This window comes from Pantherophis guttatus, chromosome 7 (genome assembly GCF_059756535.1).
Source record: "Pantherophis guttatus breed Tessera chromosome 7, ASM5975653v1, whole genome shotgun sequence".
In the NCBI taxonomy this organism is placed as follows: Eukaryota; Metazoa; Chordata; class Lepidosauria; order Squamata; family Colubridae; genus Pantherophis; species Pantherophis guttatus.
Window position 1 is genome coordinate 84,504,396 of NC_142069.1, and position 23,390 is coordinate 84,527,785.

General features: G+C 45.6%; 1 protein-coding gene and 1 long non-coding RNA gene across 3 annotated transcripts in view; one reads left to right on the top strand and one right to left on the bottom strand.

Annotated features, from left to right (window-relative positions):
* Positions 1-23,390, bottom strand: part of TSPAN9 (tetraspanin 9) — a 145,667-nt gene that overhangs the window by 65,115 nt on the left and 57,162 nt on the right. Inside the window, exon 3 of one of the 2 annotated variants that reach the window (XM_087873324.1) lies at positions 12,835-12,914. In XM_087873324.1, coding sequence (XP_087729450.1) covers positions 12,835-12,897 — 63 coding nt within the window. In that variant the 5' untranslated portion in view covers positions 12,898-12,914. Of the gene's footprint in view, positions 1-12,834; positions 13,637-23,390 lie in introns of those variants that run through there. The other variant, XM_087873323.1, reaches the window with a different exon arrangement.
* On the top strand, positions 1,169-8,234 carry LOC148112952 (uncharacterized). Its single transcript, XR_015728788.1, has 2 exons — positions 1,169-1,232; positions 1,341-8,234. It is a non-coding gene; the product is annotated as an uncharacterized LOC148112952 (long non-coding RNA).

Below are 23,390 nucleotides of genomic sequence, written 5' to 3' on the forward strand. Positions count from 1 at the left end.
GTGGGTCCTAATTCCACACTCACTATCATGTTTCCCCGAAAATAAGACCCAACCGGAAAATAAGTCCTAGCATGATTTTTCAGGATGCTCATAATATAAGACCTACCCCCAAAATAAGCCCGAGTTAAGATTGTCATTTGCATTTAGTACCGTATTTCCTCCCAAAATAAGACCTAACCAGAAAATAAGCCCTAATGCGTCTTTTGGAGCAAAAATTAATAGTAAGACCCAGTCTTATTTTCAGGGAAAAAACAGTTGTATTGCCCCACCAGAAAATCAAATTTAAACATTATGTTAAAATGTGAACCTTCCAGGAGAAATCGGGATAGAATCCATGGTTCTCCTTGGAAAACTTGCGTTCCGAAGTGAATCTGAATCCAACGGAACTATCTTTAGCTCCTAAAGTTAGCAGAGGTGGAGGCCAGATCAGGGTCGCATTGCCTGAGCTAAGCAATCTCTTTGCCGTTCTGTAGGGGATGTGGTAGAAAAGGCCAGGGACACGGACCGATCATACTTCCAGGAAGCAAGGCAGAACAGGGTCGGTATATCTACAAGTGACCTCCTAAATCAGCCCAGAAAAAGAACTCCAAAAAAGTCATTTGAAAGCAAAGCTAATTTGCTTGGCGCTGGGCTGGCAGTCAGTTCAGGAAGTCACACAACCCAACTTATGCTCAAGCTGAAACTTCTGGCCTAATTTTTTCCTTGCTTCCGAGAAGGACACGTGTGCAGAGGTGGTCTTCAGCCGGTTTGGACCAATTCAGGGGAACCAGTAGCAATGACTGCAGATGGGGGCGGGTAATGCCGTCTTATTTAGACACATTTTCGAGGCTGGGGGCATGTATGGAAGGCGCACGCACAGTGAGGATGGCATTACCCTTCCCTCCCCAAAAAATAAGACATCCCCTGATAATAAGCCCAATCGGGCTTTTGAGCGCATGGCAATAAGGCCAAGCGCTTATTTCAGGGTTCAAAAAAATATAAGACAGGGTCTTATTTTGGAGGAAACATGGTATGTCCGGGTTAACGCACGGTGAACCGGTGACAACAATAAGTGAAATGCAACCCTGCATATGTGATATTCATTTTGTATACTGTCTCAATCTCCGTGACCTAGACGTTGCTCATCTCTTTCGGTCAACTTCCAGTCTGGAGCCTTGTTAGGTCTATTGAACAATGGATGGAAACTAATCAAGGAGAGAAGCAACCTGGAATTAAGGAGAAACTGCCTGACAGTGAGGACAATTAACCAGTGGAACAGCTTGCCACCAGAAGTTGTGGGTGCTTCATGATTGGATGTTTTTAAGAAAAGACTGGACAGCCACTTGTCTCAAATTTTATAGGGTCTCCTGCTTGAGCAAGGGGTTGGACTAGAAGACCTCCAAGGTTCCTTCCAGCTCTGTTTTATTCAACTTGGATAATTGTGTGTCTACACTGGACCGGCCAACAATCAAAAAGGGTAAGTACTCTATAATCTACAGCTGCTAAAAGTAATAAAACAAACTTATTTATTTTTATTTAGCAAATCTGCATGTCCCCCCCATCTCTCTACCAAGCAACTCTGGAAGGCTATCTAACATTTAATATATCTAAACTACAGGCAGTCCTCGACTTAGTGACTCCGTTCATTTAGTGACCGTTCAAAGTTACAAGTGCACTGAAAAAAAGTGACTTGTGACCGTTTTTCACACTTATGACCATTGCAGCATTCCCATGGTCACGTGATCAAAATTAAGATGCTTGGCAACTGGCAATAACGGTGGCAGTATCCCGGGGTCATGTGATCAAATTTTGCGACCTTCCTTCAAGCGAAGTCAAGGGGGAAGCCAGATTCATTTAACGACTGTGTTACTAATTTAACAACTGCAGCGATTCACTTAACAATTGTGGCGAGAAAGGTCGTAAAATGGATCAAAAAGCTCACTTAACAAAGGTTTCACTTAGCAACATTAATTTGAGGCTCAATTGTGGTCATAACCCGAGGACTATCTGTATTAAGCCAGTCATGTTTTAGGCAGTATATAGGCTATTAACATTGATCCCCAAATGTGGCAAAAAAAATTCAGTGTAGTTTGGCTTAGTTCTTAAATTCTATGGACTGATCAAAAGCATCTTCAGAACTTATGACAATGCAGAGATGGTTTTCCGACAATACAGAGATGGTTTTCCGATGGTTTTTCTCTGCTCGTACATGAAATAAAAGCCTGCCTTTTCATGTAAAACATGCTCAGATTGTTTCTTTGACAGAGGAAATTGGTGACTTCTATTATTACAGCCCTACACAATTACCAAGCTGAAAATTACTTACTCAGCTGTAGTTTTACAACTAAATAAACCTCTAGCAGCATTGAATTATTTAATTGGACCCTTAAAAATAGAGCAGGTAATATTTCTCAGGAATAAGCTCAATGCTGGGTGACTTTTTGGATGTTCTCCTGGTAGAATTTGCCACTGCTGATGTCTGAGATTTTTTTTTTTTTTTTGAGTTCCCAATCTAGTCTGCTACCTTGGATTTCCTGTAGTCTCACATCCCAAAAAATCTTAAGTGATTCTAGCTGAGCTTCACAAACTCCCCAAAAAACCCACCAGGTGTCAGCAAAGAGCTGAGAAATTTGTTTTTCTTTGCTGCCACCTAGTGTTAATCTGTGTTTTCGCAGCTTTGGTATGGTAGTCTGAATTGTTGAGGTTCAACTCTACTTAACTTTTCAAGGTTTTGTTAAGATTTCTTTCCTAACCACTGAAACTAATTATTCAAATATGTAGACCCTGAAAATAAAAGTCTTCGCTTTCAATTCTTTTGAACAATAATGAGTTGGTTTAAGATTATTTTTTTTTTAAAAAGTGGCAAGCAAAGGGGGAAAAAAAAACAACTACTGCAGGATTTATTACAGGCCAGCTGCCATATCAGAGGATATGGACCATGCCTATAGAAACCCACACACCAAGTTGTCGAAAAGGCAAGTGAGACTATCAACTATCCCGAGATTGCCGGACATCCAGCTCAATTACCAGTGGGAAATTTGAGAGATCCCACCGGTTCTTCTTCTGACAATTTCAAGTTTTTGAAGAAGAAAGAAGGATGTCCTGACTAAAAAGAGAGGACTTGAAGATCTCAAGTTTTATAAGTTGGATAAAAAAAAATAAAACCCTTGAGGAAAAGAAACACATCATAATGGCGATCAAGACAGTTCGGATGGGGAAAGGTTAAGGGGAAGTCAGTCATGTATCTCAGACTTCCATAAATAAAAGTTAACAAACAAAGCAAAGGCTAATAAAAAAAAATAAACATCCCAATTCAATTCAATTCAATTGAGTCAAAAAGAGGGCTGTGAAAATATTTACAGACCCCCTCGCATCCTGGACATAAATTGTTTCAACTCCTACCCTCAAAACGATGCTATAGAGCATTGCACACCAGAACTAGACACAAGGACATTTTTTCCCGAATGTCATCACTCTGCTAAACAAATAATTCCCTCAACACTGTCAAACTATTCACTAAGTCTGCATTACTATTACTATTAATCTTCTCATCGTTCCTATAACCAATCTCCTCCCACTTATGACTGCATGACTGTAACTTGTTGCTGTATCCTTATGATTTATATTGTTTCCTAGTATGATTTGATTGCTTATTTGTACCCTATGACTATCATTAAGTGTTGTACCTTATGATTCTTGATGAACGTATCTTATTTATGTACACTAAGAGAAATGCACTAAAGACAAATTCCTTGTGTGTCCAATCACACTTGGCCAATAAAGAATTCTATCTATCTATCTATCTAATTTATCCATCCATCCATCCTTTGGAATAGGCTCAACAGTCAACGTTATCAGGATGTCTTATGTCTAGGTGCATAAGGGCAAAGTTGGGGAAATCTGACTTCATGGCAGAGTATGTAAAAACACTCTAACTGGACCACTAACTGAACAAGAAGCAATGGGTGGAAATTAATCCAGGAGAGAAGCAACCTAGAACTAAGGAGAAATTTCCTGACAGTGAGAACAATTAAGCAGTGGAACAACTTGCCTCCAGAAGTTGTGGATGCTCCAACACTGGAAGTTTTTAAGAAGAGATTGAATAACCATTTGACTGAAGTGGTGTAGGGTTTCCTGCCTAAGCAGGGGGTTGGACTAGAAGACCTCCAAGGTCCCTTCCAACTCTGTTATTCTATTCTATTCTATTCTATTCTATTCTATTCTATTCTATTCTATTCTATTCTATTCTATTCTATTCTATTCTATTCTATTCATGCAATGACAATGCCCACTCCAACTGCACCAATAGAATTACTTCATTCAGATTATGTCTACAAATAATGAGAAGGATATCAAGTCCAAGAAGGTATGGCCCTCCTTTCTGCTGAAGCTAAAACCAGGATAACTATAACTAGGTAAAAATGAAAAAAAAAAAAAAAGGCAAGATTTGGATTAAGTATGAGGAGCTATTTCCTGAGGGTAAAAGCTGATAAGCACTGAAATGGCCTATGATCTAACAATCCTAGATTCTCCTCCCTCAGGAGAGATTTTCAAACCAATTTTGGATGGATCTTCTTGGAATTCATTTAGTGGATTTTGGCATTGAGTTGGACATTTGGACCAGATGACCTTGAAAATCCCTTCCAACTCCTACATTTTAAGATTGGGCCAGTTAGCCTATCGTTGATCCTGCAAAACAATACAAGTTGACTTTTTCAACTTATTTTTAAGCCCCACTGGGCAATATGTTCATTAATCTTTTTATTCCATCAAGCCGGCCTGGCCTAAATCTTTCCCCTTTAAAATGTAAATTTTAATTTGTTTTTAAAATTATTGGGTGTTTTAAATTTGTCTTGGCCAAATTGTTTAATTCGGTTTTATTCTGTTTTTAAATTTTGTATTTATGTGTTTTATTCTGTGGCTGTTCACCGCCCTGAGTCCTTCGGGAGTAGGGCGGTATATAAATCCAATAAATGAAATGAAAATGAAAAAAACCCAAAAATCTGGGACTTTTATAGCCCGATTCAAATATTTCTCAAGAGAGGATGCTTCCCATGCTAGCTGGATGCTACAGTTAAGTCTCCACCCTGCTGATAACACATATTCCAAAAATGCAAAATGCTGCATTTAATATTTACAAAGTACATTCTCCGGTAATGTGTACACACAATATTTTCAGTAAAATAGTTATCTTCTGATTTTTTAAAAAATGCTGTCATCTGTTTACTTTGCAACAGATTCTGAAGTTAATTCCTCAGCTAATGTATATCTATTAGCTCAGCTAATGGATATCTATTTCAGTGAGATTGAAATATATAGATTCACAAGAGGGTCAAGATAAATCCACTTCTAATGTTTAGTAGTCCAATCCTACTTGTTAGAGACTTGGGGAGCCAGGAGGAGGAGTCAAGCAGGGAATTAGTCTGGAATCTCTACATCAAGGGTCCTCAAACTTAGCAGCTTTAAGACTTGTGGACTTCAACTCCCAGAATTCTGCCAAATTTGAAGACCTCTGCTCTACATGGACACAAGAAGGAAAGTGTGCTATTCAACCATATCTAGTTTTCCCAGGTGCAAACATCTTCATGTGTGAACCCAATTGTTCGTGCCTGACATTACTGTTCCTATTAACAGGGCAGTATTCCATCCTATCTCATGTTTATAAAATTTTGATTAACTTAGAATCATTTTTGATTAATTTAGAATCATTTTTTATTCATTTAGAATCATTTTTTATTCATTTAAAATCATTTAGAAATGCATTTTCCTAACAAGACTTTAAAAATGCACATTCCCCTTCCAATCACACTTTTAAAAAAACAAAAACAAATTGTAGAACTTTCACAAACCTACATTCTTTTCTGAAGGCAACTTCCGCACATTGGGTAGTGTGGATTTTTAAGACAAAAACTGTCGAGAGTTTTTGACGAGAGGAGATCAGTGGATGGTGGCCAACAGATCGATACATGCATACAGTTGTAGTAGTGTTCATTTGGGGGCAATTAAAAGAGCTGCCCGCATAAAAATCAGCTTCCGTTGATTAGATAGGCGAGTTCGTGGGCCAAATTTGGCAATCTGGTGCATAATAGGCTGTAAAGTGAATGTGTGAACTGTGGACAACCCCTTACCCCCATAAATCCTTTAGATGCTTAATTTGACCCTTAAGGGTATTTTAAACTGAGAAGCAGAAATCGTTTTAGATAGAGATTCCACCAGTTGTAAGCACAGCTGTTCCTTCTTGGATTTATACTGGTTCCAAGGACTCAGAGAGGGGTTTGGATGGAGCTACCCTCAATGACATGGACTTCTTGAAGGTCCTGGAGACAGCAAAATTTCACGTCCTTCTGGACTTCTTGTAAGGATTGGAAATGGTGTCTCCTTTTTAAGGGGGTCCTAATAATTAGTTGAAGTCCTAATAATTAGTTGTAGGGACGCAGTAGCTCAGTGGCTAAAACGCTGAGCTTGTCGATCGAAAGGTCGGCAGTTCAGCGGTTCGAATCCCTAGTGCCGCTTAACGGGGTGAGCTCCCATTCCTTGTCCCACCTTCTGCCAACCTAGCAGTTCGAAAGCAGGTAAAAAAGGCAAGTAGAAAAATAGGGACCACTTTTGGTGGGAAGAGAACAGCGTTCCGTGCACCTTTGGCGTTGAGTCATGCCGACCACATGACCACGGAGACGTTTTCGGACAGCGCTGGCTCTTTGGCTTTGAAACGTCTATGAGCACCGCCCCCTAGAGTCGGGAACGACTAGCACATATGTGCGAGGGGAACTTTTACCTTTAATAATTAGTTATGATGGGGGGGGGATGAGTGAAGCTTTGGGGTATTTCACTGTGGGGTACCCAAGAGCTCAAAACTCTGTCCTTCCCAGTTTTGCATTGACATGAAACTTTCAAGGAAGGTCATCCATCAATCAGGTACCATCAACATGTCCATCATGGCTTGTACAGGAAGAGCAAGAAGTAGTCTTGATCGGATGTCTGAAAGCTGTCATGCCTGGATGGGGGGTAGGGGAGAGGCTCAGCGTGAAGGAATGCTGCTTCTGGGATGGGGGTCACATCTGCCTCTAGATGGAATTTTCCTCCTTCCAGGAGGGAGTCCACAATTTAGGATCCCCCTGGACCACAGCTTCTGCTGAAAGGTGGATGGGCACCATAACCAGAAGATTCTTTTGTCCTAATTTTGGCTAATTTGCAGTTTTTGGTAGAACAGCAGTCACTGGAGAGTCAAGCCTGCTTTTATTCCTTCTGGCTTAGACTACTGTAATCCACTCTACTTGGGTTTCCCTTGAAGACTATTCAGAAACTACAGCTGGTGCTGTTTGCTTACAGCTCAGGCTTATCCTTACCACTTTTAACAGTGCTGCAAAAAAATGCAAAACCTACACTGGCTTGACTTGGGAGTTAGGTACAGATAGTCCTTAATTTACGACGACGACGGAGCCCAAAAATTTCTGTCGCCAAGTGAGACGTCTGCGGAGTGAGTTTTGCCCCGTTTTACGAGCTTTTTTGCCACAGTTGTTAAGGGAATCACTGCCGTTATTAAGCTAGTAACATGGTTGTTAAGTGAATCTGAATCTGCTTGTGAGAAGGTCGCAAAAAGGAATCGCATGACATTAGGACACAGCAACGGTCGTAAGTATGGAGCAACTGCTAAGTTTCTGGATTTTGGTCACACGATCATGGGAATGCCACAAAGGTCGTAACCGTGAAAAACGGTCATAAGTCACTTTTTTTCAGTGTCCTTGTAACTTTGAAGGGTCACTAAATGAACTGTTGTAAGTCGAGGACTACCTATTCTCTCTCTATGGGATTCAGAATGGAGCCCAGTGGTGGATTTCAAAAAAATTTTGCTACCGGTTCTTTGGGTGTGGCTTGGTGGGCGTGGCATGGCTTGGTGGGCATGGCAGGGGAAGGATACTGTAAAATCTCCATTCCCACCCCACTCCAGGGGAAGGATACTGCAAAATCCCCATTTCCTCCCGATCAGCTGGGACTCGGGAGGCAGAGAATAGATGGGGGCGGGGCCAGTCAGAATTTTTACTACCGGTTCTCCGAACTACTCAAAATTTCCGCTACCGGTTCTCCAGAACTGGTCAGAACCTGCTGGAACCCACCTCTGGAATGGACCCCTCCCTCAGAAGAGACTGGACAGCCACCTGTCTCCAATGGTATAAGGTCTCCTGTTTGAACAGCGGGGTTGGACTAGAAGACCTCCAAGGTCCCTTCCAACTCTTGTTATTCTGTTCTTTTGGCTTTATAAAAGCCTATCAACATCTAATTACTTCAGAAGACCTTGGGAGGCCAATCACCAGTATAAGATAGATGCTGACATCCTGAATTTTTGATGAGTTTAGATCTGGTAATTTGCTGTGATTAATATAGGACTAGGCCTGATTATTGGCCTGCATAAATTAAACAGAACCAGTACAGCTGGTCCTCGACTTACGACATTTCGTTTTAGTGACCATTCAAAGTTACAACAGGCTTGGGGGGGGAAAGGGACTTGTGAACATTTTTCACATTTACGACCGTCGCAGCGTGTGAACAAAATCTGGATGCTTGACAACAGGTTCGGAGTTACGACGGCGGCTGTGTACGTGATCGCCTTTCTGTGTCCTTTTGACAAGCGAAGTCAATGCGGAAGTCAGATTTGCTCAACGACGGTGTTACCAACTTAACAATCTCAGTGATTCACTTAGCAACGGCGGGCAAGAAATGTCATAAAACGGGGCACAACTCACTGAAGAGATGTTTCACTTACTTAACAACAGAAACCTTGGGCTTTAATTGTGGTCGTTAAGTCAAGGACTATTGCTTAACGCATTGTAAGCCGCCCTGAGTCTCCGGAGAAGGGCGGCATATAAATCAAATTAAAAAAAAAAAAAAAAGGACTACCTGTTATACGTTTGCTACCTTTACACGTAATATATACTGCAAGTTTTTAATTCTGCATTGCTGGTTGTCCGCCACTTAATGTGTGTCACCAAAGCACTATACAAGTCAGTAAAGTAATATAATTTGTGTTATCGGGCAGGAAAATCACACCCATCTGCAGACTGTCGGAGGAAGCAAAGGCAGCCCAGGAGGTGTAAAAAAAAAAAGATGAACAAACCCACATGGGGTTTTCCCCCCCCCTCTTTCAAAACTGCATTGTAGCATTGCACCAAACAATTCTGTGGCCAGAGATAGCTTGATAGACACATCCTGGAAGTCTAGGAAGGCTATTACGAGCGGGCTTTGGAAAGGAATGCTTTGGGATCTGGGGGGAGGGGTGGGTGGGAATGAAGGAACAGTGAGTCAGGCAAGGCTGAAATCTATGGGGAACGTTCGCTTGGAAATAGATTTCGGCCACCCCCCACCCCACCTCCCTTGTGTACTATTAAAGGATCTGATTCAGAAAGACTGTCCTTTCTCATCCATCTGGCCTTTGGAAAAAAATAATAATAATAATAATAATAAAAAGTAGGTCAATTGGGCAGGGGATTTAGCCAGCTGCTAAGGAAGGAAAATCTCTCCGGATTCTCATTCGACCCAAACTATAAAACAATACAAAAGAAACTTTTAGCCAGATTGGCAAGAGTGCCCCTTTTTATCAGTTTTGCAATTAACGGGTTTGGAATGAGGAAAGAGGGCTCCCGGCTTTTGATACCATCCAAACTGCCAAATTTAATAAAATGAAATATGCCACAAGGAGATAAATAATAATAATAAATAAATAAATAAATAAATAAATAAATAAATAAATAAATAAATAAATAAATAAATAAATAAAGGCTATTGCTTAACGCTATTGTAAGCCGCCCTGAGTCTCCGGAGAAGGGCGGCATATAAATCAAATTTTTTAAAAAAATCTTCCGTCGTCGGGAGACACTTTTAAAAGAAGGAACTGGCCTCTCCCCGTGGAGACCTTTGGGGGGATGGGGGGGTCATTGCCACCAGTTCTGGTGGCTGGTGGGGCTTTCTCCATCATCCTTCTGGGCGGCCCACGGGGAGAAAACATGTGCTGGGAGCCGGCTTCTCTTGGGCCAGCACATTACAGGGTCTCCGGAAGCAATGCTGGGGAAGGGTAACACAAAAGCCGCAACAGCCTCTTGGGAGAGGGGGAGAGAGAGAGAGAGAGAAAGCAGCCTATACTTTCCTCCTTGCAGAGTCACTTTTGGGGAGGGGGCTTTTTCTTCTGGGAGGGACCCCCATAAGCAGACCCAGCTGGGGGTGCAGCTTGGCTTTTGGACAGATTACCCAAGCAGGAGGGATCACCATGCCAAAATATTCCCCCTTGGGAAAGTCTCGCTATTCTTAAAAGCAGAAGGCCTGCCCATTGTCCGTTCCCCCCCCACACACACACACACAAAGAACCCCAAAACGCCCAAAGCTGTCTGAAATCTGCCTTTGGGGTGGGGGGGCAACCCTCTTCAGCAAATCCAGGCTGAGATTGTCAAGGGAGAGTCAGGGGAAAGGAAGGGAGAGACTGAGAAGGGGAGGGGCAGGTAGAGGTAAAAAAACGGGGTACTCAAGAACCCCCCAAAATGCCACACACCTCCCCCCCCCCACACACACACAGCAAGTCCAGGCTGGGACTGTAAAGTCAGGAGAAAGGACAAGGGGGAGGAGTTCCTCCTGCAGAAGAGACAGGTAGAAGGAAAAAACGGGGTACTCAAGAACCCCCAAAATGCCACACCTCCCCAAAAGGGGCCTTCTCCCCCCCCACACACAGCAAATCCAGGCTGGGATTCTCAAGTAAAGTCAGGAAAGACTGGGAGCCGGAGGTCCCTGCAGAAGTAGGTAGGTAGAGGGGGAAAAAACGGGGTACTCAAGAACCCCAAACGCCCTCCCACCTCCTCAAAAGGTGCTTTTACGCCCTCTTCCCCAAAGGAAATCCAGGCCGGGATTGTCAAGGAAGAGTCAGGGGAAAAGAGGGAGAGACTGGGGGCATGTGGGGAGGGGGGGATTTCTCACTGAGGAAGAGACAGGTAGAAGAAGAAAAAAACGGGGTACTCAAGAACCCCCAATGCCATCCCTCCCCAAAAGGTGACATTTCCCCCCCCAACCGTCTCCCCCCCCCCATCAAATCCAGGCTGCGATTCTGGGATTGTCAAGGGAAACTCAAGAGCAAGGAATTGGGGGGGGGGCTAATGCCTGCAGAAGCAAGCAAGCAGAGGAAAAAGCAAGGTGCTCAAGAACCCCAAATGCCACAATTCCCCCAAAATCCTCCACACCCCAGCAAATCCAGGCTGGGATTATCAAGGGGAAAAAAAATCAGGAGAAAGGAGGGAAGAGACTGGAATGGGGATGGGGGGGGGGATTTACCGTAATCCCTGCAGAAGAGACAGGTAGAAAAACGGAATACACTCAGGAACCCTCCCCCCAAATGCTACAATTCCCCCAAAAGGTGCCATTCCTCACCCACCACCTCATCCACTCCCCCCACCCCATCCAATCCCAGCTGGGATTGTCCAGTGAAAGTCAAGAGAAAGTGGAAATGGGGGGGGGGGTGTTAATCCCTGCAGAAGAGACAGGTAGGGGGGAAAAAGTAAATACACTCAAGACCCCCCCAATGCCACAATTCCCCCAAATGGCACAATTCCCCCAAAAGCTGCCATTTTCCCCCATCCCCCACCCTATCCAATCCCAGCTGGGATTGTCCAGTGAAAGTCAGGAGAAAGTGGAAGGGAGGGTGTATTTAATCCCTGCAGAAGAGACAGGCAGAAAAAAAACGGAATACACTCAAGACCCCCCCCAAATGCCACAATTCCCCCAAAAGCTGCCATTCCCCCATCCCCTAAACCCCAGTCAATCCCAGCTGGGATTGTCCAGTGAAAGTCAGGAGAAAGTGGAAAAGGAAAGGGGGGGGTTTAATCCCTGCAGAAGAGAGATACAAAAAAAAACACGGAATACACTCAAGACCCCCCCCCCAAATGCCACAATTCCCCCAAATGGTGCCATTTCCCCATCCCCCACCCACAGCTGGGATTGTCCAGTGAAAGTCAGGAGAAAGTGGAAGGGAGGGGGGTATTTAATCCCTGCAGAAGAGACAGATAGTGGGGGAAAAAAGGAAATACACTCAGGAACCCTCCCCCCAAATGCCACAATTCCCCCCAAATGCCACAATTCCTCCCAAAAGCGCCATTCCCCCATCCCCCGCCCCAGTCAATCTCAGCTGGGATTGTCCAGTGAAAGTCAGGGGGAAAGGAAGGAAGGAGTGTGGGGGGAGAGGGGGGGGTATTTAATCCCTGCAGAAGAGACAGGTAGGGGGGGGAAAAAGGAAATACACTCAAGACCCCCCCCCAAAACAATGCCACAATTCCCCAAAAAAGCTGCCATCCCCCCATCCCCCAGTCAATCCCAGCTAGGATTGTCCAGTGCAAGTCAGGAGAAAGTGGAAAAGGAAGGGGGGGGGTATTTAATCCCTGCAGAAGAGACAGGTAGGGGGAAAAAAAGGAAACACACTCAAGACCCCCCCCCCAAAAATGCCACAATTCCCCAAAAAAGCTGCCATCCCCCCATCCCCAGTCAATCTCAGCTGGGATTGTCCAGTGCAAGTCAGGAGAAAGTGGAAAAGGAAGGGGGGGTGTTTTAATCCCTGCAGAAGAGACAGGTAGGGGGGAAAAAAAGGAAACACACTCAAGACCTCCCCCCCCCCAAATGCCACAATTCCCCATAAATGCCACAATTTCCCAAAAAAGCTGCCATCCCCCCATCCCACAAACCCCAGTCAATCCCAGCTGGGATTGTCCAGTGCAAGTCAGGAGAAAGTGGAAAAGGAAGGGGGGGGGGTGTTTTAATCCCCGCAGAAGAGACAGGTGGGGGGGAAAAAAGAGGGGGGGGGAAACAACCCCACGGGGCTTTTTTACTCACCCAAAAGATCAAATTGAAAAGGAACATCATGTATTTCAGGCAGCACAAGCAGCCCCTGGCCATGCTGCACTTCTTAAACTCTAGGAGGAAAACAAAGGATAGATCCAGGTAAAAAACCAGGTATTTGCTGCTGCTGCTGCTGCTGCTGTTGGCGGCGGCATTGGCGTTGCGGGCGTCGTTGCGGGGCTCGTCCCTTTGCAAGCCGGCGCCCGCGGGCGCACCGGCACCTGAGCCCGGTCGGCCTTGCCGGCGAGGTCCGGCCGTGCCGTAGAAAGCTCCGGCCGTGAAACCCCGGTTGAAGCGCTTGCCCGTCGGCGAGGCTTTGGCGAAATCCGAGTCTTTGCTCTCCAAGGAAGGGCTCCGGCGGATGGAGGAGTCTTCGCTACTCGACTTCTCCATGCTCGGGGCGGGCTGCGGCGAGGGGCATCGCCCGGCCAAGCCGCTTTCGGCCTCCCCTCCAACCCCCACTACAGCCTGGCCCGCATCGCCAGCCCCCTCCTCCTCTTTCCTCCGCAGCCCCCTTTCCTTCAGCGCAGGGAGGGCGGCCCCGCCGGCTCGGCTTTCCACGCCCGGGGTCGAGGCTGTAGTAGCGGCGGTGCTGGCATGGCGAGCGGGGGTGTTGGGGGGGTTGGGGGGGTCTTCCTCACGGGCGCTCCGACATGACTTGGCGCTTTGCTCCCGGGAAAGGTGAGGGGGGAAAAAAGGCAGACGGTGTTGGGGAGAAAACTGAGGGAAGAAGCTGAGGAAATGAGAGGAATTAACCGATGAAAAACCCCCCTTCCCCTTTAGCCAGCCAGCTCGTCCCGAGCCGCCGGCTCTCTCCGTGCCCCTCGCCTGGGTGCCCGCTTTTATATAGGCTTCGTTCCCAAGCCCCGCCCTCTTTCGCTCTGGGGGCGGCCAATGGCGAGGGGGCTTTCATCCCACGCGCGCACCGACGGACCCCCCCCCTTTTCAAAAGAAAAAAAAGGGAAATGACACGAGCGTTTTAATAGGATTAGCGCTCCTGGGGTTTTTTTTTTTTTTGTGGCCTATAGAAGTGCAAACTGACGGCGGAGGCTCTTTAGCCTCCGTGTATGAACATGAAAGGAGATTGGGGGGGGGGAGGGGAGGAAAGGAGGGGGATCCTTCCACCGTCATGCGGGAATCAGAAGCCGGGATCTTGGGCCTCTGACCGACTTTCCCCCGTTAGATCTGGGCAGGGGAAAGGAGGGAGGGGGGGGACCCGGTCGGCTCGGATTCCCGGCAGTTTTGCCAAAGGGAATCGGGAGGCCGGGCGGTAGCGCTGGTTACTGTAAGGTGCTGGGGAAAGTCACCTCAAGCCGGTGTGAGGCAAAAAGCTGCCGAAAGGGTCTTAAAAGAAGGCCCCTTAAATATAAGGAATAAGGAATAAGAAGTCCTAAGAATAATAAGACCTCAGTGCCTTCCGCCGTGCCCTTAAAACCTTCTTTTTCCAACAAGCCGGGCTGGCCTAATTCTTTTTAAGTGTTTTTAATTGTTTTGTTTATCATTTTAATTAATGGGGCCAAATTTATATATATATATTTTAACTGTATTTTAATATTTGTATTTGATGTTTTTATTTGGCTGTTCACCGCCCTGAGTCCTCAGGGAGAAGGGCGGTATACAAATTCAAAATAAAATAAAATAAATAAATAAATAAAGTTGTTTGGAAGGGGCCTTGGAGGTCTTCTAGTCTAGCCCTCTGCCCTAGAGGTAAAGAGCACTGTAAATACAGGTAGTCCTCGACATACGACCACAATGGAGCCCCCAGATTTCTGTTGCTAACTGAGACACTTGTTAATTTTACCCCATTTTACGACCTTCCTTGTCATTTTACGATCGCAATTGAGCCCCAAGTTTCTGTTGCTAAGTGAGACGCTCTGTAAATTCAGGTAGTCCTCGACATACGACCGCAATTGAGCCCCCAAGTTTCTGTTGCTAAGTGAGACATTTGTTAATCTTACCCCATTTTACGACCTTCCTTGTCATTTTATGATCGCAATTGAGCCCAAAATTTCTGTTGCTAACGCATAACATAACAGTCCTCGATATACGACCACAATTGAGCCCCCAAATTTCTATTGCTAAGTCAGACATTTGTTAATTTTACCCCATTTTACGATCTTCCTTGTCATTTTACGATCACAATTGAGCCCAAAATTTCTGTTGCTAACACATAACATAACAGTCCTCGACATACGACCACAATTGAGCCCCCAAATTTCGGTTGCTAAGTCAGACATTTGTTAATTTTACCCCACTTTATGACCTTTCTTGTCACCGTTGTTAAGTGAATCTGGCATCCACACTGACTTTGCTTATCAGAAGGTTGCAAAAGGGGATCCACCCCTCGGCAACTATCGTAAATATGTGTCAGTCGCCAAGCGTCATGTGGTCCCCATTTGCGACCGTCTGACAGGATCACGTGACCCTGGGGATGCTGTGACGGTTGTAAGCGTTTAAAAAAAATGGTCGTAAGCCACTTTTTTTCAGTGCTGTTGTAACTTCAAACAGTCACTAAACAAATGATTGTAAGTGGAGGGTAATCTGTATACAACAGGAGTATGTAACAATCGCTTTCGTTGTTGTTTTCAAAACAAAACAAAACATGAGCCTGGATGGTATTTGGTAGCTAGGAAAATGCAGCTTTCGCCAGGGACTGTAATCTCCTACATAATTGTCTTAAACAAAGAAAAGCAAGCAAATCCCCGTTGTTTCCCTACGGCAGAATATTCCAAATATTTTATTCTGGGCAGAAAGCGTTCTGAGCAACAACTCAATTGAAATAGGCAGACAAAACAACACTATCAAATGTTGTCACCTAAGCTGTCATTGCAGCACCCTGCTGGTTTGCTCCTTTTCTTACGGGTGTTGCAGAAAATAACCTAACCTGCTGACTGCCGGCTGACTGCAATTTGGCAGTTCAAATCTCACCAGGCTCCAGGTTGACTCAGCCTTCCGTCCTTCCGAGGTCGTTAAAATGAGGACCCAGATTGTTGGGGGGCAAGAGGCTGACTCTGTAAACGGCTTAGAGAGGACTGGAAAGCACTGTGAAGCGATATATAAGTCTAAGTGCTATTGCTATCTATCATCTATCTCTGGTGACGTGGTAGTTAGAAAGCAATATCTGCCGTCTGCCAGGAGTTCGATCCTGACCGGCTCAAGCTTGACTCAGACTTCCATCTTTCCGAGGTCATTAAAATAACAATCCAGATTGTTGAGGGTAATATGCTGACTCTGTAAACCATTTACAGAGGGCTGTAAAACACTATGAAGCGGTATATAAGTGCTATTGCTATTTCTGCAATGGTACTGATATCTATAAATAAATAGATAAATAAATACCAGTTTGGTGGGACAGTAACAGCATTTTGTGTGTTTGCCGTCTGCTTTGAGCTGCGGCGGGATTTCACGGTGGCCACATGTCCGCAGAAATGTCTTCGTACGATGCTGGTTCAATGGCGTAAATCACGGATCTCCAAACTTGGCAACTTTAAGACTTGTGGACTTCAACTCCCAGAATTTCCCGTGGCTGGCTAGGGAATTCTGGGAGTTGAAGTCCACAAGACTTACAGTGGTCAAGGTTGGGGACATCTGGCCTAAAGAAACAGAGATAAGCGCTGCCTCCTACAGTCAGCTATGACTAGCGTAGTAAAACCCGCAGGACGGGTACCTAGTCTTCTGCTGTTGGTGAAAAAAAAACAAAGAATTTGGTGGTCTATTCCTACCCTAACTCATTGTGGTGTCCCCTTCTGCATTTCTGACATATGTCTAGCCAGTATGTGGTAAGGTAAAGGTAAAGGTTCCCCTCGCACATATGTGCTAGTCGTTCCTGACTCTTGGGGGCGGTGCTCCTCTCCGTTTCAAAGCCGGAGAGCCAGCGCTGTCCAAAGACATCTCCGTGGTCATGTGGCTGGCATGACTCAACGCCAAACGCATGGAACGCTGTTACTTTCCCACCAAAGGTGGTCCCTATTTTTCTACTTGCAAGTTTTACGTGCTTTCGAACGGCTAGGTTGGCAGAAGCTGGGACAAGTAACGGGCTCACTCTGTAATGAGGCACTAGGGGTTCGAACCGCCGAACTACCGACCTTTCTGATCGACACGCTCAGCGTCTTAGCCACTGAGCCACTGCGTCCCTTCTGTATGTGGTAGCAGCCATCATTCCGTATGTGGTAGCAACCATCATTCATACGGTGGTATCATCCGGCCAATATTTTATTTACCATTTTATGCAAAAGAGTATCCCGAAGCAGTCTACAAAAATATGTTACAGTATTCTGCTTATTGACTAAGCTCGTAAATCTGTCAATCAAGGAGATAAGATTAGTCTGGCACAAGTTATTCTGGCAACCCTACCCCTAGGCAAGCTGCTGTGGGTGTACTTATCGAAGTGTTCACCAATACATTGATTGAGAAACTGGCCCAGTTCAGACATCTATCTGGCAGATTTACATTTTCCTAGATTCACATTTGCTCTCCTCCCATCTTCTGGGAGCTCACCAGGAGGCTTCCAAGATTACCTTGAGGATGGTTCTGTAATCACCTCCACTAGTTCCTCCACTACTCTTGAATTTATTTATTTATTTATTTATTTATTCATTTGGTTTGATTTATATGTCGCCCTTCTCCGGAAACTCAGGGCAGCTTACAATGCGTTAAGCAATAGCCTTCATACTTTTGTATATACCTGCTTAGTAGGGCTTTCGGCCACCCCCAAGCGGTGTTCTTTTTTTATACAAAGTCAGCTTATTGCCCCCACAAACCGGGTCCTCATTTTACCTACCTCGCAAGGATGGAAGGCTGAGTCAACCTTGAGCCTGGTGAGATTTGAACTTGCAGTAATTGCAGGCAGCTGGTGTTACTTAACAGCACTTTAGTCTGCTGCGCCACCAAGGCTCTTGGTGGATGGTTTACTACTGGCCCTAGAAAAGTAATTCGTTCAAATTAGTCACATTCTCTTACTCCATCCTCGGGTATCCTAAGCAGCAGATCTAATCGACTGATCCAGGAGAGATCCAACTTAGAAATAAGGAGAAATTTCCTGACTTGGCTTGTCTTCAAATGTTGTGAATGCTCTTATTTTTTTTTTTTAGAAGAGGTTGGACAACCATTTGTCCGAAATGGCATAGGGGTCTCCTGCTTGAGCAGGGGGTTGGTCTAGAAGACCTCCAAAGTCCCTTTCAACTCGGTTGTCCTGATTTATTTCCTCCAGGTAGAGCAATGACCAACTAAGGCGCCATATTTCCTCCAAAGGAGGAAAAGACAGACACAAAATTAGAATGATGGAGTTCTAGCTTCTCATCATCACCACTTTCAATGGCAGGGGGTTGGACTAGAAGACCTCAAGGAGTCCCTTCCCACTCGGTTATTCTGTTTTCTTTTCCCCAGAGCATCACAGTAACCAACTAAGGCTCCATATTTCCTCCGAAGGAGGAAAAGACAGACACAAAGTAAGAATTACGGAGTTCTATCGAGGGGGACGCAGTGACTCAGTGGCTAAGACGCTGAGCTTGTCGATCGAAAGGTCGGCAGTTCAGCGGTTCGAATCCCTAGTGCCGCGTAACGGGGTGAGCTCCCGTGATTTGTCCCAGCTTCTGCCAACCTAGCAGTTCGAAAGCAGGTAAAAAATGCAAGTAGAAAAATAGGGATGGCCTTTGGTGGGAAAGTAACAGCGTTCCGTGCACCTTTGGCATTGAGTCATGCCGGCCACATGACCACGGAGACGTCTTCGGACAGCGCTGACTCTTCGGCTTTGAAACGGAGATGAGCACCGCCCCCTAGAGTCGGGAACGGCTAGCACATATGCGCGAGGGGAACCTTTATCTTTATTTTATCTTCTCACCATCACCACTTCCAACGGCTCTACTTCATCTTTGGTTGTCTTTTTATTTTCAGCATACCTAAAGTTCTGACCACTCTTGAGTTCCTGCCTTAGGAACTTGATGGCAACCAACTTTCTACCCTAAAAGCCAATCCTGAAATCCCCAGTTGTTGAAAAAAAAATTCAATGATCATCTATGCACAAGGTGGAACTCGGATTCTGCCTTCATCCCTGGTGGATTTTACCAGTAGAAGAACCGAGATATTGTGAAGTTTCCCAGAAGGGTGTAGCTATTTCTGAAGATGCTCTGCTGGGAAATTGTGCAATGAGACCACAAGGGGACTGACACACTTGCATCCTATCTTGTGTTCTTCTATCTATGGGAAGCATCTTCTCATTTTCATCACTATGCAACTTACATCAAAAAGATTGAGGACAAAAGAAGAACGGGACGACAGAGAACGAGGTGGCTGGATGGAGTCACTGAAGCAGTCGGCGTGAGCTTAAATGGACTCCAGAGGATGGTAGAGGACAGGAAGGCCTGGAGGAACATTGTCCATGGAGTCGCGACAGTGGTGAAATCTAAAATTTGTTACTACCGGTTCTGTGGGTGTGGCTTAGTGGGGGGGCATTAATGTGACTGGGTGGGCGTGGCTAATTATTATTATTTTTTTACTTTTAAAACCATTTTTTCTACAACCTCTTCCATGAAGAGGTTGTTTAAAAATGCTTTTAAAAGCCTCTGATGATCCCAGCTGAGTTGCCTGATCGGCAGAGGCTTTTTTTTCTTTTAAAAGCCTCTGACGATCAGGCAACTCAGCTGGGATCGTCAGAGGCTTTTAAAAGCATTTTTTTTTTACAACCTCTTCGGGCAAAGAAGTTGTAGAAAAAATGCTTTTAAAAGCCTCTGACAATCCCAGCTGAGCCGCGCGATCATCAGAGGCTTTTTTTTTTACTTTTAAAAGCATTTTTTTCTGCCAGAGGTTGTAGAAAAAATGCTTTTAAAAATTAAAAAAAAAAGCCTCTGATGATCGCGCAGCTCAGCTGGGCATGGGACGGGGGGGGGCAAGGATTTTTGCTACCGGTTCTCCGAACCACCCGCCTCCATCGCTACCGGATCGGGCGATCTGGTCCGAACCGGGAGCATTTCACCCCTGGGTCACAATGGGTCGGACACGACTTCGCAACTAACAACAACAAAACAGCCATCAGAGTGATATGAACCCAGAGAGTCAATAGCCCTAACCCAACAATGCTGGGAGGTGGGTTTCTTTTCTTTTTTCTTTTTTCTTTTGGTGGTTTGGGACAATTCAAGATCCGTCAGCCGGCCAAATAAACCAGACAAGACACAAAAACCAGGTAAATTAATTCTCCTTTGCAGGGGAGTCCTCGACTTACAACAGTTCGTTTAGTGACCGTTCAAAGTTACGACATCACTGAAAAAACTTACGTATTTCACATGACCTTTGCAGCATCCCCCATGGTTGCGTGATCGAAATTCAGACGCCCATTGACTCATATTTACAACGGTCACAGTGTGTGTATCCCCCCCTGGGGTCACGGGATTCCCCTTTTGCGAGCATAGTCCATGGGGAAGCCAGATTCGCTTAACAACCGTGTTGCTAACTTACTGACTGCAGTGATTCACTTAAGGAAGGTGGCAAGAAACAGTTGTAAAATGGGGGCAAAACTCACTTAACAAAGTGTTTCCGTTAGCAACGGAAGTTTGGGGTTAACTTGTGGTCGTAAGGTGAGGAGTAATACTTATATTATAAAACTAACTCTTGCATACAATACAGCAATGGTGAAATTCAATTTTTTTTACTACCGGTTCTGTGGGCGTGGCTTGGTTGTTATGGTGTGGCTTGGTGGGCGTGGCAGGGAAAGGATACTGCAAAATCTCCATTCCCATCCCACTCCAGGGGAAGGATACTACAAAATCCCCATTCCCTCCACACTCCTGGGGGAAGGATATTGCAAAATCTCCCTTCCCACCCCATTCTGGGGCCAGCCAGAGTTGGTATTTGCCGGTTCTCCGAACTGCTCAAAATTTCCGCTACCGGTTCTCCAGAACCTGTCAGAACCTGCTGGATTTCACCCCTGCAATACAGGCATAAATACAATTCTCCCACCATCTCTTTTATGATTTGAGGTTCCTTTCTGAGCTTCTTGCTTTATCCACTATGCATCTCCGGGTTAGGACCTCTTTGTTCTAACCTAGGCTTCCCAAAAGCACAAAGCAGACTCCTTATCCCGACAAAACCCCTTTTTATAAAGCTAATGTGAATTCCTCTCATTCACATTCAGCAAAGTCCTGGCAAACAGTCTTTCCAGGGTGAATTTACAACCACAGACCTTATCAGGCTTGGAGAGCTGCCAAGCTGGTATCTTCCTACAAGAAAGTACTTGGCAAGGATACTCTGAGAGTCACGGATGAAATGAACTAACTGTCCCCTGCAAACTCCGCTCCCCTTTCACTCCTCTTTATTCCCTGTGGGAGGGGCCATTCACCGTCCACCTGTGCCTTTACTCCCGAGTCGGCCCTTGTTCCTTAGCTATTCCCTTCTCATGGCAGCTCTGTGCATGTGCAGATCGGGAACAGGCTCCAGCTGTTCTTCTGCCCCACTGATGTCCGACTCTGAAGGTAGCTGATAACTGTTGGATGGCCCTGGCCCCCTCTCTGCCTCCAACGCAGAGCCCTCATCAGAGCCTTCCCCAGACTCCAGGACTGGCCCATGTTCCTCCCCAACCTCCTCATTGTCCGAGTCTGCTGCCAGCTCCGCTGGCCCCTGGCGGGCCACAACACTCCTTTATCTGACTGTTCCCTAGGCATCATCTTTTCCCCCGGTCCCCAAGGCCTTTTCCACATACAGTAGCATCACAGCACTACACGAAGTTAAATACTAACTTTGCCCTTCATTTCGTATTTCATGTCAGCCTGAAAACACCTTGAAAACCATGTCATGCTAATCAATCTGTCAAGAATAAATCTTTTCTGACCAGATAAAACTACCCTTAGCAAAGTCTCTTGTAAGTTATCAACACTTGATAACTTCATGGACAATTCCCACTATTTTTGTCCCTGCCTTCTTTGCCGATGTCCTAGTGAAGGGGTCAGCAACCCGCGGCTCTGGAGCCGCATGTGGCTCTTTTATCCCTCTGCTGCGGCTCCCTATTGCTAGTTGGCTCCACAATTGATAGAGCTTTCGGTTAGGACAGGCAGAGGAAAAAGGACGCCGTGCTAGGAGGAGACTCTATGGTGAGGGAACCAGACTTCTGGTCAGCAGAGGAAAAAGGACGCCGTGCTAGGAGGAGACTCTATGGTGAGGGAACCAGACTTCTGGTCAGCAGAGGAAAAAGGACGCCGTGCTAGGAGGAGACTCTATGGTGAGGGAACCGGACTTCTGGTCAGCAGAGAAAAAAGGACGCCGTGCTAGGAGGAGACTCTATGATGGGGGAACCGGACTTCCGGTCAGCTCCAGAATTGAACAGAGGCTTCCGATTAGGAACTTTGTGGCTCTTTGAGCGTTTAAGGTTGCCGACCCCTGTCCTTGTCTAATCCAATATTTTCTGGTGGTCTCCTATCCAAGTTCAGGTAGTCCTCGACTTACAGTGACTGTCCAAAGTTACAACGGCACTGAAAAAAGTGACTTACGACCATTTTTCACATTTATGACTGTTGCGGCGTCCCCATAGTGACGTGATTTACATTCAGATGCATGACCACTGATTCGTATTTACGACGGCAGTGGCAGTGTCCTCGGGTCACGTGATCCCCTTTTGTGACTTACTGACAAGCAAAGTCTGAACCGCCTGAAGCCAAAAAGTATCTCTCCATATCCTAATTAGCAAGCTGGTTAAATATTGGCCAGATGGCACACCTTACACAGATTGCTTCGTCTTAAAAGGGGCAGGAGAAGGAAAGACTAAAATTTAGACCTGGAGCAAGGAAATGGAGGGCGTAGAGAGAGATGCTTTGACTGTTGGGCATTAAATTTTGGTCGCCACGATGTAAAAAAGATGTTGGGACCCTAGAAAGAGTGCAGAGAAGAGCAACAACAATTAGGGAACTGGAGGCTAAAACATATCAAGAACGGTTGCAGGAACTGGGTATGTGTAATTTAATGAAAAGAAGGACCAGGGGAGACATGATAGCAGTCTTCCAATATCTCAGGGGTTGCCACAAAGAAGAGGGAGTCAAGCTGTTCTCCAAAGCACCAGAGGGCAGGACAAGAAGCGATGGGAGGAAACTAATCAAGGAGAGAAGCAACCTAGAATTAAGGAGAAATTTCCTGACAGTTAGAACAATTAATCAGTGGAACAACTTGCCTCCAGAAGTTGTAAATGCTCCAACACTGGAAGTTTTTAAGAAGAGATTGGATAACCATCAGAGGTGAAAAACAGCAGGTTCTGACAGGTTCTGGAGAACCGGCAGCGGAAATTTTGAGTAGTTCAGAGAACCGGCAAATACCACTTCTGGCTGGCCCCCGAGTGGGGTGGGAATGGAGATTTTGCAATATCCTTCTCCCAGGAGTGGGGAGGGAAATGGAGATTTTGCAATATCCTTCCCCCAGGAGTGGGGAGGGAATGGGGATTCTGCAGTATCCTTCCCCTGGAGTGGGGTGGGAATGGGGATTTTGCAATATTCTTCCCCTGCCATGATCACCAAGCCACACCCACCAAGCCACACCACGCCCACAGAACCGGTAGTAAGAAAAATTGGATTTGACCA